Source organism: Sus scrofa, chromosome 9 (assembly GCF_000003025.6).
Source record: "Sus scrofa isolate TJ Tabasco breed Duroc chromosome 9, Sscrofa11.1, whole genome shotgun sequence".
In the NCBI taxonomy this organism is placed as follows: domain Eukaryota; kingdom Metazoa; phylum Chordata; class Mammalia; order Artiodactyla; family Suidae; genus Sus; species Sus scrofa.
In genome coordinates, this window is record NC_010451.4 from 31,947,690 (window position 1) to 31,966,146 (window position 18,457).

Consider the following 18,457-nt stretch of genomic DNA (forward strand, 5'->3'; position numbering starts at 1 on the left):
ATTAGATAAACATTCCCCTTAAAATTGAGTGGCATTTCAGGTATAGAAGAGAATTATGAATTGAGCCTATATTGGATCCTGTCCAAAGAGGTTTAGTTTTGGTTTTGCTAGCAGATTAGCAGTTGGTTACCAACAAAGGAATCACATGCTATACATGACAGTAATAGTAGCACTTGCAAGTATCTAGTAGAATTGTTATTTTGGTAGCTCTCTTGAGGTTTGAGCCAGCTTTCATTTAGTACTCTATGGCTCTGATACATACACAAACTTTATAATGTAATTTCACATTATAGGTAAATATATTGGAGGGCACTAGACAGGCATGGCATGTCATAGAACTCTTTGAATAAAATATGTATTTGTGATTAATTTATTAGTAAATGGCTTGATGTATTAAAGTTGGGCCATTAACATTAGCAAAAGTCTTTGTAGAAACAGGGTGTACTTATGATCTTTATACATAAACTGTAGGCTAGGTTGACATTTTAATATGGAAACTTTAGATGCTGTATTTAATATATTTCAGTTCACCTTCTTATTGTGTCAATAATGTGCTCCACTTCTTTTTTCAGAATGGCCTTGTAACTAGCTCACCAGAAATGTTTAAATTAAAATCTTGTATTCGACGAAAGACAGATTCAATTGATAAACGATTCTGCTTTGACATAGAAGTAGTCGAAAGGTTTGAACTTTCCACTTTATGTTTTTTAATAATCTAAATTATGTTTATGTGTATAGATATAAATATGCAGTGGCTTGTTTATCAGTCTTTAAAAAAAACAGTATACATGTTTATTTCATTATTTCACTTGTTTATTCAACAAATATGTATTGCATAATGCTTTCAAAAAAATAAATCAGACACAGGGTGCTACCAAAGGGTAATGTCACTCAGAGAAGAATCTGGGAAATCGGTATGAATGAGTGCCTGAGAGAAAAGTGCAGGTTGTAGACTGAGGTTCCCCTCACAATGAAGGAACCTGACAGCATTGTTGATGGCTCTTGGGCCAGCCTTTTTATAGTTTTGAAACCTGTTGACCTCGTTGCCCAGGAATAATACAACGTGGCTGCAAATGCTACAAGCTTCCTTCAGCCAGTGAAATTCAGTGCCTACCATGTACAAAACACTGTTCTGGGCATTCTTAGCCACAGGATATTGGGAGAGAGACATAAATGTTATACATCCAAGCGTGAAGTTTAGTGGAATTATTTATCTCTACTTTTTTATTGATTCAGTACAAAGTAGAAAAGAAGGATGAATATGTTTCTTGAGCTCTCTTGCATTCCATGATCTATTTTCCTTCCCCTGTATTACCGTCCTGGTTTTTTGAATCCTCTAGCTTTGAGTTGGGGTGTGAGTGTATGCCAGATTGTATACACTGTTATATAAAGCTTACATATACTATAGCTGTCTAGTAGGGCAACCCTGTTTTTATGCTTCTTTAAAATAATGTTAGCTGGGAGTTCCCATTGTAGCTCAGAGGGTTAAGAACCTAACTAGAATCTATGAGGGTGAGGGTTTAATCCCTGGCCTCACTCAGTGGGTTAAGGAACTATTGTTGCTACAAGCTGCACTGTAGATCACAGATGCAGCTGGGATCTGGTGTTGCTATGGCTGTGGTGTGGGCCTGCAGCAGCACTCCTATTCGACTCCTAGCCAGGGAATGTCCATATGCTGCAGGTGTGGCCCTAAAAAGGAAAAGAAAAAAATAGTGGTAGCTATTTTGGTCCTGTGTTCTTATACTTTATAGATCTGCTTATTAAATTTCCCCTTCTTTCCAAAAAATCCTTTGGGATTTTTGACTGGCATTCTATTAAAGTTAATTAATTAGTGGGGAATTGAACTCTCCCTAAGATTTCACACTTTTTTAGATTTGTTTTTATATGTTTTCTTTTTATTGAAATTCTGAATAGAATTCTTTTCATTGTTAGAAACCCTTTTGTTTTGGTTTTATGATTGATATTGCTGTGTAGAAAGACTATTAACTTTTTAAATATGTCAGTCTATATCCAACAGCTGTTGAACTCTGTTAGTTTTAATAGTTTTGTGATAGGAACTTCGGCATTTTCTGTGTAGATCAATACTAACATGTCAGTGATTTGTCTTTTCTCTTTTCAATACTTGCGAAGTATATAACCTTGGAGCACACTGTTAAGCTCTGTGCTTTAGTTGTTTCATTTGTAAAACAAGGGCAATCAGTACCTACATCAAAGGGTTGTTATGAGGATTAAATGAGATGATAATGAAAACGTAAAACAGTGCCTGACACATAAATGGCCAACAAGTATTGTTATCATTAGTGTTTTACACTGGCTTTAATTTTACAAGATGAAATTACCTTGATCTTTATAATACATTTTTCCTTTTCCTATCAGTCTAATGATCTCTCTTCCTGTTTACATAGAGATGTATGCCTTTATCACAGTTTTAACTCATCCCAGATTAATCACACAATGTTTAAATGAACTTTTCTTCTTGATGTAACTTTTCACAGAAGCCTCTAATTTTCTGTTTATCTTATGGACAGCCTGCACAGTTAATTAGGTTAACTTCGCTTTTTTCTGGATTTTTCTCTTTTTCTCGTCTATATTGTTTACCTCTCCCTTTGCTTGTTTTTCATGAAGCACATCCTCAAGAGGCTATTTCAGAATGGGTGAATGAGAGAGAATTCTTTTTAAACGTATTAATTTTAATATTATGATCATTGTATATATAAACAAATTGGTTTTAGTGTCTTCTTAATAATTAACTAGCTATGGTATAAGACTTTCATACTGGTCTATACTCATTATAATAATTTTTATTGACTGTAGATTGTATCATGTTTGGTCATAATCTTAATCATTCTCATACTGTAGGATGTTTAGGTGATTTTGAACTTTGATGAACGTCCTTTTTATTCATTTCAGGGGAAATAGTTTGAAACCAGCCTCCTTCAGATAGTCTTACACCTAAAACACTTAATGATTTCATTTGCAAAGTGTATTCTTTTTTCTACTCTTTACTGTTTTCTTTTGAAATTTCCTTTTCTCTTTCCTAAATTTTCTTCAAATTTTACCTTACTAATTTAAGGTAAAAAATAATAATTGTGGAAATGCAAAATAGTAGTAAATTGAATATATAAAATATTTGTTTTTAACAGGCATGGGATCATCACATTGCAGGCCTTCTCAGAAGCTAATCGGAAACTCTGGCTTGAAGCCATGGATGGGAAGGAACCGGTAGGACTATGACATGCTCTATAATTTAGATTTTATTGTTCTAATAACTGAAAGTACACCTGAAAAAATATACCTATAGTATATTTGAAAAATATTAAAATAACAAGTCAGAGGCGTAGACATTCTATTTTCCTGGTGTTGTGTCATTGACACATAATACCAACTTTTCTAATTTGTTTCTCAGGGAGACTTCCAGGACTCATTTAAAGCCCTAAAATTACTTTAAAAAAATTACTTATAATCATTAATTTGGCTTCACTTATTGGATTATTTTATTTAGTTAATAATTCTTGAGTGCCCCCTCTTTGCAAGGCCTGAGCTAGGCTTTATTTATGATCAGCATGATGAACAAGTTTCAGGGTAAGAACTAATCCCAGCCTAGACCATTGTTTAAAAGTCTCAATGCAATTGTGGCTTGACACTGTCCATCTATCCAGACCCCCAGTTGTCTAATAGTTATTTTGATGTTGATATAATTTACTTAAAATTATTAGGAAGGCTTATATGAAAAGGATAGTAAATCCTTGATGACTTTTGTGAAGAACACTGCACTAAATGATTAGAGGACTGAGCATTCAGAGTAAATAGAAGGATCCCGCTTGTCCCTTGAAAACCACCTTTTGAAAGCCGAAGAGCCTGTGAATATCCTTGTGAAAAGTACCAGTACAACCCCAGAGCTGCACAGTGCAGTCCCCAGACTTTGAGGCCATCCTACAAACTTCTGCCAGGCTACAATAAGATGAGAGCAGAGACTGTGATTAAGCATCTGGAAATTTTTTTTTTTTTTTTTTTTTGGTCTTTTGTCTTTTTAGGGCTGTGCCCAAGGCATATGGAGGTTCCCAGGCTAGGGGTTGAATTGGAGCTGTAGCTGTCGGTTGATTTGGAGCTGTAGCTGTCGGCCTACGCCACAGCCACAGCAATAGCAATGCAGGATCCAAGCCACATCTGCGACCTACACCACAGCTCAGGGCAGTGCTGTATCTTTAACCCACTGAGCAAGGCCAGGGATCAAACCTGCATCCTCATGGATACTAGTTGGATTCGTTAACCACTGAGCCATGATGGGAACTCCAAGCATCTGGACAATTTTATAGCAATTAGAAGTTATTTTACATCTAGTGAATTTAATAATAAAAATTTGAACTCTATCTATTCTTTATCATGTTTACTACATGTAAATTTTATTGTAATTTACAAAAATATCAGTCAACCATAGTTTGAAAATTAAAAACAAAATAATGTGGCTCTTTACCAGTCATAGTTGAGGGGCAACCCCTGACCTAGAGGAATTTTAGAAGACGGTGAGATAACTCAACAAGTTCAAGTTAGGATTGTACATATTGAGGAAAAAAACACTAAGCAGGTAATTTGAGGAAGGGACAATCCTGCTGAATCCAGGTGAAATCCATCATGAGCTACTTCCAGAAGAAGGAAAATTATGTGTCATATTGGATAATAGAATGAAATGCTTAGATCAGAGGGAAAGAGGTTAAAATTTGCCCAGGGCAGAACAGCCAGGGATGGAAAGGAGTGAGAGGCAAGGTTGGGTGACTGGGGAGATGGCATTGTGGACACCTTGAAATCAAGACACTCCTGTTTTGTATCATTGTAGCAGCATCAGTATTACCATCTGGGCGGGGTCATTGACTGCAAGTAACTGATTGACTTCCTTCGTTTTTTAGATTTACACTCTGCCTGCAATTATTAGCAAGAAAGAAGAAAGTAAGTCATTTTAATAATTACTTAAAACATTATCACAAAAATTTCTGTGAGTTTTTTTAAGTGAAATAGCATTACTTTCAGGTGTACAACATAATAATTTAATCTTTGTATACATCATAAAGTGGTTACTGCAATAAATCTAATACCATCTGTCACCATACAATTGTCCCTCTTCACCCATTTCACCTACCCCCCAACCTTCTTCCCCTCTGATAACCATGAATCTGTTGCCTATATATGAATGTTTTCATTTTATTTTTCTATTTTTCATTTTGTAAAGTTTTATTGACGTATAGTTGATTTACAATGTTGTAATAATTTCCGCTGTACACCGAAGTGATTCAGTTATACATATATACAATCCATTCTTTTACAGATTGTTTTCCCATATAGATTATCACAGAATATTGGATAGAGTTCTGCGAACTATATAGCAAATCCCTGCTGGCCAATCATTCTGTATACCACAGTGTTCATAGGCCAATTCCAAACCCCCAGTCTATCCCTCCTCGCAAGCAGAGCCCTCTGGTAACCATAAATTTGTTTTCAAAGTCTGTGAATCAGTTTCTCTTCTGCAAATAAATTCATTTGTGTCCTTTTTTTTAGATTCCACACATCAGGAAATAACATGGTATTTGTCTTTCTCTGACATTTCACTTAGCATAAGGCCTTTTATGTCCATCCATATTGTTGTAAATGGCAAATTTTCCTTTTTATGGCTGAAAGTCCATTGGGCATATGTATGCATATATACCATATTTTCATTATCCAGTTCTCCATCAATGGAAATTTAGGTTGTGTCCATGTCTTGACTATTGTAAATAATGTTGCAGTGAGCATAGGGGTAGATATATCTTTTTGAATTAGTGTTTTTGTTTTCTTTGGGTAAATACCCAGAAGTTGAGTAGATTGATTATATGGCAGTAGTTTTATTCTTAAATTTCGAGGAAACTTCATACTGTTTTCCATAGTGGCTGCACCAATATATATTCCCACCAACAATATACAAAAGTTCCCTTCTCTCTACATCCTCTACAAAACTTGTTAATTTTTGTGTTTTTTATAATAGCCATTCTAACAGCTGTGAGGTGATAATCTCATTGTGATTTTTATTTGCATTTCTCTGATGATTAGTGGTATTAAACATCTTTTCATATGCCTGTTGGCTATCTGTATATATTTTGGAAAAAATATCTATATAGATCTTCTGCCCATTTTAAAATTGGATTGTTCTTTGATGTTGAGTTGTTTGAGTTCTTTTTGTATTTTGAACATTAACCTCATCATATATATGATTTGCAAATACTTTCTCCCATTGAGTAGGTCATCATTACATTTTGTTGATTGTTCACTTTTGCTCTGCAAAAGCTTTGTGGTTTGATGTAGCCATACTTTTTTATTTTTGTTTTTGTTGCCTTTACTTTTGGAATCAGAGTTCCTAGTGTGGAGTTCCTATCGTGGCTCAGTGGAAATGGGTTCGACTAGTATCCATGAGGATGCAGGTTTGATCCCTGACCTCACTCAGTGGATTAAAGATCTGTGGTGTAGGTCGCAGACATGGCTTGGATCTGGTGTTGCTACGGCTGTGGCATAGGCCAGTGACTACAGCTCTGAATTGACCTCTAGCTTGGGAACCTCCATATGCCGTGGGTGCAGCCCTAAAAAGACTAAATAAATAAATAAATAACTATAAAAATTCCATTCCAACACTGATATAAGAAGCTTACCACCTAAAAAGTTTTATGGGTTAAGGTCCTATGTTTGGTTTTAATCCATTTTTGAGTTTATACTTGTGTGTGGTATGAGATTATGGTCTAGATTCATCCCTTTACATGTGTCTGTCTGGTTTTCCCACCAACATTTATTGAAGAGACTGTCCTTTTCCCATTGTACATTCTTGACTCTTTTGTCCTAAATTATTCATATACATATATATGTGTATATATATGTGTGTGTGTGTGTGTATATCAGGTTTATATCTGTGCTCTCTATTCTGTTTCATTGATGTAGGTATCTGTTTTTTTATGCTAATACCATACTGTTTTGATTACTATAACTTTGTAGTTTAGTTTGCAGTCTGGGCGTTTGATACCTCCAGCTTTGCTTTTTGTTTGTTTTTCTCCCGATTCTTTTTTTTTTTTTTTTTTTTTTTTTTGTCTCTTTCTTTTTCTAGGGCCACTCCTGTGGCATATGGAAATTCCCAGGCTAGGGGTCAAATCACAGCTGTAGCCACCAGCCTACACCAGAGGCACAGCAACATGGGATATGAGCTGTGTCTGCAACCTACACCAGAGCTCATGGCAATGCCTGATCCTTAACCCACTGAGCAAGGCCAGGGATTGAACCCACAACCTCATGGTTCCTAGTCAGATTTGTTAACCACTGAACCATGACGGGAACTCCATCCTGATTCTTTTTTCTATTCAGGGTTTTTCATGGTTCCATACAATTTCAGAATTATTAGTTCTAGTTCTGTGATAAATGTAGTAGTTTGATGGGAATTATATTAAATATATAAATTACCTTGGGTAATACGGTTATTTTGATGATATTAATTCTTCTAATTCATATAGATTGTATACCTTTCCATTTATTTGTGTCATCTTCAATTTCTTTCATCCATGTCTTGGAGTTTTCACTGTCTTGGTTAAATTTATTCCTAGGTATTTCATTCTTTTTGATGCAGTTGTAAGTGGATTGTATTCTTAACTTATTTTTCTGATATTTTGTAATTGGAGTATAGGAATGCAACATATTTCTGTATAGTAATTTTGTATACTTAAGCTTTACTGAATTAATTTATTAGTTCTAAGAGATTTTTTTTTTTTGGTGGAGTCTATAGTTATCTCTATATAGTATCGTGTCATCGGCAAATAGTGATATGTTTACTTCTTCCTTTCCAATTGAGATTCCTTTTACTTCTTTTTCTTATCTGATTGCTGTGGCTAGAACTTCCAATATTGTATTGAATAAAAGTGTTAAGAGTGAGCATCCTTCTCTTGTTCCTAATCATGAAAGAAAAGCTTTTAGCTTTACCCCATTTGAGTATGATGTTGCCATATGGCCTTTTTTATGTCAAGGTATATTCCCTCTGTACCCGCTTTGTTGAGAGTTTTTATCATAATTGGATATTGAATTTTATCAAATGTTTTCTTTGCATCTATGTAGATGATCATATGATTTTTATCCTTCATTTTGTAAATTTAAGTATCATGTTTATTGACTTGTGGATGTTGAACTAGTTTTGCATCCTTGGAAGAAGTCTCACTCAATCATGATGTATGATCCTTTTTATATATTGTCAAATTTTCTTTGCTTATATTTTGCTAAATATTTTTACATCTATTTTCATCAGGGATATTGGCCTGTAATTTTCTTTTTTTGTGCTGTCTTTGTCTGATTTTGGTATCAGGGTAATGCTGGCCTCATGAGTTGGAAACATTCCCTCTTCTTCAAGTTTTAGATGAGTTTGAGAAGGATGGGTATTTAATCTTTGAATGTTTGATAGAATTCACCAATGAAGCTGATGATCCTGTACTTTTGTTTGTTGGGAGAATTTTGATTGCTGATTCAATCTCCTTACAGTCTATTCTTTCGCTGTTCTCTTTCTGAGACTCCTACAATGTCAATGTTATTCCTCTTGATGTTGTACCATACATCTCTTAAGTAATCTTCTTTTTTTTTTGCCTGATCTGTTAAGATGAGTTCTGTTGCCCTGTCTTCTAGGTTACTGATCCTTTCTGCATCTTCATATAGTCTGATATTGAGGCCCTCTAGCAATTTTTCTTTTCAGTTATTGTATTATTCAGCTCTGTAATTTCTTTTTGGTACTTACATTTTCTATCACTTTCGGCAAGTTTTCATTGTGTTCATCCATTCTTCTCAAGAGATCAGTGAGCATCATTGTGTCCATTGCTTTGAACTTCTTATCAGGTAAATTACTTATCGTCATTTCATTAAGTTTTTTCCTGAATTTTTATCTTCTCTTTGTTTGGAACATATTCCTCTGTTTTCTCATTTTGCTTGTCTCTGTTTCTGTGTATCAAGCAAAACAGTAAGCTCTCCCAGTCTTGAAGGAATAGCCCTGTATAGGTGTACCTGAGTTTTCAATCCTGCCCTAGATCTTGTTGTCTCTGGAACATTTGTAATTACTTAAGAAGCTTAATTTTATTTTTGATAGGCCTTAAAGGTTGTGCCAAAACCTGTCAGCGTTCCAAAGAGAGATATCTAATTTAACACCTAGTTTCAGGCTATTTGGAATGTAGACCTTCAAGCAACAGCCTTTTTTTTTTTTTTTTTTTTTAATGTGGCCATTATTATTACCCCTAATAGCCTCAAGGCCAGGTGACCCTTTGGCAACAGTTGCAAAAGTCAGGGCTCCAAATGAGTTTATAAACTCCTTTCTGGGATGTATTGATGATGTCTTGTGAGACCAAAGTATAGGGCAAAGAAGGTGTCCCTCAGTATATACCCTGAGAGCTCCTCTGTTGCCTCTACATGTATGGTGAACTTGAAGCCTTCCCCTCAGGCTTAAGCCATGGGACAAGTAAATAGGGATTTTCCACAGGAAGTCATGGGGTATATTTTAGTATGCTCTCTGTGTCCTTCGGGTGGTTCCCTGCCATGAATGGTCTCTTCAGTTGTTTCACATCCAAAAGGTGCAGAATTGCAGGCCTCCCTGGCCACCATCACAAGGTGCTTAAGGGCTGTCTCACATGGAATACATGTGCTTGCCTGCTCCAGCAGACCAAAGGAGAGCCTGGGGCAGGACTGCTGGCTGCCATGGTGCTGCAGAATTGCATAGTGGTGGGTAGCCCACTGACCTCAGTGGAGCCACGGGAACATATGGGGGAAGGGTGAAATCACGGTAGGCAGCAGGACCACAGGTGTATGTGAGGGTTGGGTGAGCCCCTTGGCTTCAGTGGGGCCAAGGGAGAGCTTGGGGGCAAGCCAAGCCCGCTAGCTCTAGCAGTGTGCAGTGAGAGCATAAAAATAGTGCTCACCAGTGCCTTTCTCCCAGGAGAGGGTCCCAACAACCTCTGCACCCCTGACAGACCCTTTAAATCTTAGTTTATGAAACTCCTTCTTGTGTAGTCTAGGAACTTTTCAAACTGTTGGTTTTGTGACAAGTCCTGAGGTGAGTGAGTCTGCACATGAGCCTTTTAAGAAGAAACTTTTCTGTCCCCCATAAGCCCTGTTGGTTTTCAAAGCCAAAAGTATTAGGGTCTTGTCTCTCCAGTGCAGGTTGTAAGGGATGGGGTACCTGAAATGGGACATGAACCCCTAGCTCCTTAGGGAAAAGTTCAGTATTTGTGAGATCCCTTGTGCCTGTGGGTTGCTGCACCAGGGGTGATGTTTCGGAGAGCCTCTGACTCTCCTACCCATCGCAGTAGTCCTCTTATCCCTTGTTGTGGAGGAGCTGTCTTGATAGTTTTTAGGTATTTTTCAGAGAAATTGATCCATATATAAGTATAAATGTGGTATGGTCATGGGAGGAGGTGAATTCAGGTTCTTCTAGGTCAACATCTTGGACCAGCCTCTATTGCCTGGTTAATTTTATCCCAAAGGCATGGTGTGATAGTAAGAGTCAACTCTGGAAAACACCATAGTAATATACCATTGCACTGATGGTGTTCATCAAATGTGAAATTTTCATTCAAAGAAGTTTCTCACATTAAAACCAATGACCACTGGCTTTATAGTAACCCAAATTATTATTTTTCGTTTATTTGGTGAATGTTAACTTACAGCAGGTATATCCCTTGCTTTATCCCAGAGAGATTTGAGGCGGTTGATACTTAGTTGTTTTCTGTTTGTTTTTTAATTTTAAGTGACAGTTAAGGGCTTCCTTTTTTTCTTTCTCTTATTTATTTATTTATTTTTTTCTTTTGATCATGCCATGGCGCATAGAGTTCCCAGGCCAGGGATCAGATCTGAGCAGAAGTTGCAACCTATGCTGCAGCTGCGGCAACACTGGGTTCTTTAACCCTCTGTGCTGGGCCAGGGATCAAACCTGCGTTCTGGTGCTGCAGAGATGCCACCAATCCTGTTGTGACACAGCGGTTACGTCTTTTTTTTTTTTTTTCCCCCTTTTAGAGCTTCTTTATCTTATTTTCCTTGCTCCATTTTATAAGACTGAAGACATGAACACTCCTAGGTTTAGGAGACTGTGCCCAAGTTTGGGAAGTATAAGGATGTTTTCATAACACATGGGGCATGTAGGAAAACATGTTGTCACTGTATTATTGCTGAATATTCTCAGTGAACACACTGAACACATTTTATGTATTTTTCATCAAGTTATGGTTCCTTTTTCTAATCATTTCCCACCTTTTATATTTGGTTAGTTAGGGGTATTCTCATCTGTACTTTTTACACATAGTATTTGACATTGAAGATTAATTTTTGTGTTTCTGAGGTTATGTATATATCCTTTACAGCACTTTCAAATTTAACCTAACTCATTTGACTTTCTTTCATGATGCCTATATTTATTTTTAAAGGAGCTTTTGTATACCCCTGACTTTTAGATTGTTATTAAACTACAAGTTAGAATGGAATCAAGGTAAAACTGGGAAAGCACTCATTTGAAAATCATAAATATTGAATGTATGCAAAAGCCTGTCATTTTAACTGAATGAAATCCTTCCTTGTGATTAATTTCAGAAATTATTGAAAGAAAATGCTTGATTTAAAATACCTTTCATGTTAGAGAGGTAAAATTATTGCCAGTTTTTATTCTTGTGTTTCTTTCTTTATTGCTAATCAAAGTGGCTAGTATAAAATCTTTCATTGCCCACTTTTATCTAACCACAGAAACATTAACCAATAGATAGGAGTTTGTAAGTACTGACTGTTCATTCTAAACAATCCTACCTAAAAAGTAATCTCTTGTGTAATTTGCATTTGAGTAGCATTTGAAATGTGTTTTCTAACATTGGTTTCATTGTTCATATCCCATATAAAGGTAATCCTTTCAAATTCAAATGAACCTGCTGGAGGACAAATCCTTCCTGAGAAACAAATGCACCTATGTATGATATTGAATAGAGCTTTTGAATGGGGACATGGTCAAGTCAGTCAGAATATATTTGATACTTAATGAACCTTGGAAAATAGAGTTTTAATCATAACTAGGACATTTGAATGAGAACTATCAAATGTACTTAAGCTGTGATGGAGAGAGAGTGTGCGTTTTCTTGTAGTAGAAACTCACTCTTTTGGAAATCAGCTTTCCTGTCCTATTAGCCACCTAAGTGAAATACCACTGTGCCACCACGTATAATAATAAATTGATGTGTGTTTCAGAAAAATCGCTGTCCAGGAGTCCATGTGTTTGTATGTTTTCTCACATTCTGGCTCTGGACATGGTTCAACAGTTTCCCACCCTTGTCTGAGCTCCTTGTGACAGATCCCATCTCTCCTAGTTCTCCATGCAGGCTGTCCCTGAGATGTGTGCCTAGCACGTATTTGCTCTTATTCTTACTCTTAGTATCACTAGGCTTTTATTGCCCAGTGGGAGATTTGGATCATCAAAAACAATGTTTGAATTACCTTTGCTTTATTAATAGGTAGTGCTTGAAGTTGTATATCTTATATCTATTTTTGAGTTTTATTCCTATTATTTTGTCTTAAAGCATATTTTTTTCTTTAAGCCTATTTTAAATCAACATACAGCTCTTATTTATAAATGTACTAATTGTAGGAGTTCTCACTGTGGCTCAGCAGGTTAAGAACCCAACATAGTGTCCATGAGGATGAGGGTTGCCTTGCTCCGTGGATCAAGGATCCGGCATTGCCGTCAGCTGCAATGTAGGTCGCAGAGGAAGCTCAGATGAGGTGTTGCTATGGCTATGGTGTAGGCCCCAGCTATAGCTCCAATTCGACCCCAGCCCAGGAACTTCCATATGCTGTGGGTGTGGCCATAAAAAGAAAAATAAATGAACTAATTTTAAAAGTCAGTTTTAGTTTATTATTTTCATAAATTTGATAGTATTCTCCTGCTTATGCATTTAATCAATCAAACTTCTCTACACATGTCAGGTTATAATTACCAAACTAGTAAATTTCATTCTCTCTAAGTCAACACTCTAATAAGACAAATTTGTGATTCCAGCAAATATAATCTTCCTAAACACCAGGCAACTTCTGTAATCTAATAAATCTGCTTATAAATGCAGAAATTAATATTTTTAAGAATTCTAAATGGTCTGGATAAATAATATGTAAAATTGTACAGTCACTTTGAAAGGTCTTTCTACATTGGTATAAAGCCCAGTTATCAAAACTACACTTGTTTTTGGTCATTTTTACCCATTCTTGAAGATTCAGATTTGCTTGCCTGAACAGAATCAGCCTTGTGTTTTAAAATCAGGACTATGGCATATGCCACCAGTAAAAGAAACTCTGACTAATAGAAGCACAGGATTGAAGGCATCTCTTAGCACTAAGCTCCCCATTGCTGTGGAGTGGACTTCTTGATATTGCCAATCTGTGTGTGTGCGAGGCTTTCTAGGCATTTTTCAATCCAACGTGCAATGAATAACCTTTCCAGGTCCTTGACAGTTGATCTTTTTTTGCATGCAATTTTGAACAATCCACTAGTACATCAAGGCCTAAAATTTATTACTGGACCTTTGAATCTCTAGCTCAGGCTGTAATTTTACCCCTTTCTCTTTTGTCATGTGTCTTATCAACCACTGTTTTTCTAGTGATTTAATGACTTTATGCTCAGCAATATTTCAGACTCAAACCCATGGTCCTCTTACGAGGAGCATCATGTTTTCTTCATAGTGATACGTCTAGAGTTTTGTTTCAGTTTAAAATTATATTCTAGTGATTGTGAATTTCTCAAACCACTTTCTAAAGCCTTGAATAAATCATGTGAGCTCATCATGTTACAAGTTCATCAGCTTATATCGTACTTATGTTTACCCCTTCTACCATTTTTCTACCCCTCATCTTGTTTTTCTGAGATCTGTGTCTATTTCTGACACTGGACTCTCCCCTAAAGTGGCATTATGTCAATTTTAGTCCATAACTTCTCTCACAGTTTGGTGTCTGAGACCAGTACCAGCCCTGGTAATTTAAATTGATTCTTTTTATCTTAAATTATTCCTGTTATCCTTTGGAAACTCAGTTTTGCTGGGAATGTGTTTGAGGTTTTGAACTATGGAAGATAATAATGAAGCATAGAGTCGTCAAATAGAAAATTCAGGTTTAAAAAAAAAAATGGTTTTGAATGTCAGCCATTGGAAGTAGCCATGTGTGTGCTTTCCCTGAAAACCCTAAAAGCAACAGTCAGAACCATCTCCTAAATTAGGGCCAAACTGTAAATATGCAGAGAATATATGCCATGCAATGAAGACTGAAACCATACTATGACTGAAGAGTAATGTGACTCTTTACAAGCCTAACATGGAAAGTCTCTCTACTTTGTGGTTACTCTTAATTGACCATTTTCAGAATATAATTGCCATCAATGAGAATAGCATAATTCAGTAGAGAAGGAAAATTTGATTCGTCTCTATGAAAAAATCATCAAGTTAAAATCTAGAGCATTGGTCAGTAATAGGACATTAAATCCATAGATACTTTTCTGATTGTAAATATACCATATTATCCTTTTATTGAAATTAGAAGACTTTTGAAATGAATTTATTTTGAGAGTAATTACAAAACAGATATCATTCAATTAAGATTAGAACTGCAGTTTCTAGGTGGCTCGGTGGCTTAAGGATGCAGCTTTGTTACTACTGTGGCTCCGGTCGTTACTGTGGCACAGGTTCAGTCCCTGGCCCGAGAACTTCCACACGATGCAGGTACAAATATATATATATGATCACATATATACACTATATATATACACATATATACACTAAACTGTTCCTCAGGCCATGCTATTGAAAATAGAATTCTGCCATTTGAGCCTGTTTTTCAAAGAAACACATTCTCTTTCTTGAGATACCTTTTCTGTCCTGAGATTTCCATTGTGGGACTAGTTGTTAACAGAGGCAGAGGAGAGGCAGTTTCCTTTTTTCTAGGCTTTCTTTCTCTGGCATCCTCTGTTGGTGCCCTGGACCTTGTCCCCTCTCACATGTACTTATTGTGTGACCGCTTTTCAGCTGGTCCTACCCTAAGCCCAGAGAAACTGGGGGTTGTGACTGGAAACGCTTTTAGTTCTCATTCTCTCACGCAATACAGTTCAATACTATTCTGTTATATACCAACTTTATTCCAGGTATTGTGAATAAGAAAAAGTAAGTTCTTTCAAATGATGTTTCTGCTAATGAAAATCACTCCTAGGCTATGTCATGGTAAAATCACCTAACTTCCATGTGCTCATATACAAAAGCAAAGGGACTGGACCAGAAGGTACTTTTAAAATATCCCAACAACTCTAAATTTCTACCACTGTGTGTTTCAGTGGCTTTCCCCATGTGTGACTAGGCGATGTGTTCTCACCAGCAACACACAGAAAAAGTGACCTCATTCCTCTTAACCTGGGCAGTTGCCATCTCTCACGAATGTTTCAGAGCGTCTTTGTGCTGTTAAGATAGTTTAGTTCTGGAAGTTCTCAGACGTCCCTAGGTTACCTCCTCCTCCTTCACTGCATCTCCCCAAGGCCTCTGATTAAACACAGTTCTTTTTCCATCACTAAGACCCATCAGCAAGAGGGTCAGAGCTCAAGACCTCTTCAAGAACAGAACAGAAGGAAAGAACAGTTTGGGCTACGGCTGTGAAGAGTGAACTGCTCTTCCTTTAGGGAGAAGAGAAAGGGTCCGGCAGGACCCACGAGTGCCAGTAAACATACTTTTTTCTTTTCTCCTGTTTCTTTCAAGCCACATATAGTATGATATGAGTTGTCTGTGATAGGGGCCTTTTAATCTGAAATGGTAGATTAGAAATGTCAACTTGAAGTTAAAGACAAGCGTTGCTTTTTTTTTGGTCAACCCTGAGAATGTACTGTAAGGCCAAGTAGATTACATCTATAAGGACGTGCTGGGTTTTTAATTACTAGGAAATTGAAGGTACAAGGACTTTTGCTTTGTTAGCTGTGGGGAAGACTATTCTTTCTTACTTTCTTTTTTCCTCGTGGCTATTTGAATTCTGTTGTGATTAATAGCTTTTGTGCTACTGAATTGCCTTATGGAAACTTGGGTTTTGATAAAAACTTTAGCCGTACATAGTTTCTAGAGGGGGAAAAATAAGGTTAACTTTTGATTAAATTAAGTTCTTTAAGTTAGCCTATCTTCTGCTTTACCACCGTAGGCCAAATATCATTAATATTATGGGATTTCAATTCCTGGGAATTTGTGATATTGTATCTGCATATCCCTCTGGTCCTCTCCAGAGAGATATAGGGCTGGGGTAAGGGTCCTGGGAGAAGCTACCAGAAGTAGCTCCTGTTAGCCTTGTAGAAGTCATCAGAGGGGATGCTTGAGCAAGCCGGGTACAAACCAGTCATTGGTATGCCATGAATCAAGAAGCGTGTATTGGCTGCCTGCTGTGGGCCCTGATTCAGCAGTCCCTATTTCATATGGATGGGTATACTCTTCTCTCTGCTGCAGCAGGAGTACTTGCCCTCTACTCAAGGAGAATTATGATAAATTATCAACCTTTAATGGTGTTGTCTTAGTAAGAATCCCCTCCATTGATTTTTCATTTGAACTTGGTAGGAGTTGCCAGTTTTTCTTTTTTATACAGTAGAGATCTGTTTTCATTGAATTCTCCTTAGCACTGACATGGTAAGTATAGTAACCCCTTCATGGCTTTGGAAGGCTGCAGGGTTTCCTTTACTGAATGTGTTTGTCCCTGCCTTCCCTCAGAAGCACCACTCCAACATCGTGTCACTGGGAGATGTAGCCTGTTTAAGGCACGTTGCCCTCTTCTCCTCAGACCTCAGCAGAAACCGCTGGCTGCTTACATGAAGGCGCTGTTGATTAGTAGTCTGTTAAGGTGGCCATGAACAGGCATTCCCACTACTGCCCTTCGCTGCCTTTTTATATGAATTGACAAGTCAGTAGCCAGAAAACTGTATATATTTCAGTGAAGCAAGGAAAAGCTAGGTCTGTGGGATCACCTTTATTTCATTTGGTGCTTTTTACCAGAGAAAAATATTTTAGTTATACATCATTAAATCAGCAGCAGCCAGGTTATGCTGTGGTCTCAGAGACGTACCATAATAAAAGTTCATCTCTTAATCAGGCTATTTCCCCATTCAGGTCAACTGTGATTCTCTTAACTCTAAAACCCAAGCTCATGGAGTAGCCTCTGTCAGTAACATTGCTGATCTTGTGCCAGAGGGTAAAAAGAAAATGACAGGCTTCTACACCCCAGTGCTTTTTGGCTGCTGGATAATGACGTTTGCTATTTCCATTCATATTTCATTGGCTAGTCATATCATATACCAGGCTTGTCCTCGGGGGAGCCCAGAAACGTAATCTTCCTGCAGGAAGGGGCAACAAGTATGAGTGAACAATAATCCCAGGCTACTGCACTCTGTTCAATTCCAGGGGCAGATGTGTTTGTCCATTGTGATTTATTCTCATTCACTGAGAGCATATGGACAGGTTTCTTTTTTTTTTTTTTTGCCTTTTTAGGGCCACACCCATGGCATATAGAAGTTCCTAGGCTAGACGTCAAAATCGGAGCTACAGCTACCGGCCACAGCCACAGCCAAACCAGATCCGAGCCAAGCCGCATCTGCAACCTACACCACAGCTCACAGCAACACAGGGTCCTTAACGCACTGAGCGAAGCCACGTCCTCATGGTTGGGTTCATTACCGCCACGCAAGAGGGGGAACTCTGGGGTGTGTATCTTAATATTCAACTTCTGGTCTCTTTATTGGCCAGCTAGATGCACAAGGCCTGAGTGGTTTATGCCTGATCTGCATTTATTTAAAGAAATAGATCACTACTCTGGCCCCTATTGTTTTTTCATGTTTTAAAGTTTTATTGAAGTATAGTTGATTGACAATGTTGTAATGCTTTCTGCTGTACAGCAGAGTGATTCAGTTATAGATGTATCCATTTTTTTTCAGGTTCTCTTCCCACAGACTATCAGGTAGTGTTCCCTGTGCTATACATCAGGTTCCCGTTGACCACCCATTCCACATACAATAGTGTAATATGCCAATCCTAAAGCCCCAGGTATTTTTAAAGTGAGTAATGTAGTGTACCTCTTTGAAAAATGACATTCCTGGAAGGTAGTACCTCAAGCCCTAGTGACTTCAGCCATGTCCTAAGAATACTTTGTTCTTGTGATTTGCATATGTAGATTTTATATTTTTCTGTAGCCAATAATGATGATGATGATGACAGCCAACACTTCTGTAGCACTTAATATATTCCAAGCACTATTGTAGGAGCTTTGCAGATGTTACTTCATCTGTGAATAGCCCTATGCAGACAATACTACTATTATCCTTATTGTGTAGAGGAATAAAAGGAAACTGAGGCAGAGAGAGGTTAAAACTATGCCTGGTAATACAGCTGGTAAGTGGGAGAGT

The 18,457-nt window shown here is 37.3% G+C and overlaps 1 protein-coding gene across 1 annotated transcript in view; it reads left to right on the top strand.

Moving 5' to 3' along the window:
* ARHGAP42 (Rho GTPase activating protein 42) overlaps nt 1-18,457 on the top strand; it is a 279,145-nt gene that overhangs the window by 227,104 nt on the left and 33,584 nt on the right. The window contains exons 10-12 of the mRNA XM_021062699.1: nt 573-682; nt 3,144-3,222; nt 4,905-4,944. Of these exons, the coding sequence (XP_020918358.1) occupies nt 573-682; nt 3,144-3,222; nt 4,905-4,944 (229 nt within the window). The remainder of the gene's footprint in view (nt 1-572; nt 683-3,143; nt 3,223-4,904; nt 4,945-18,457) is intronic.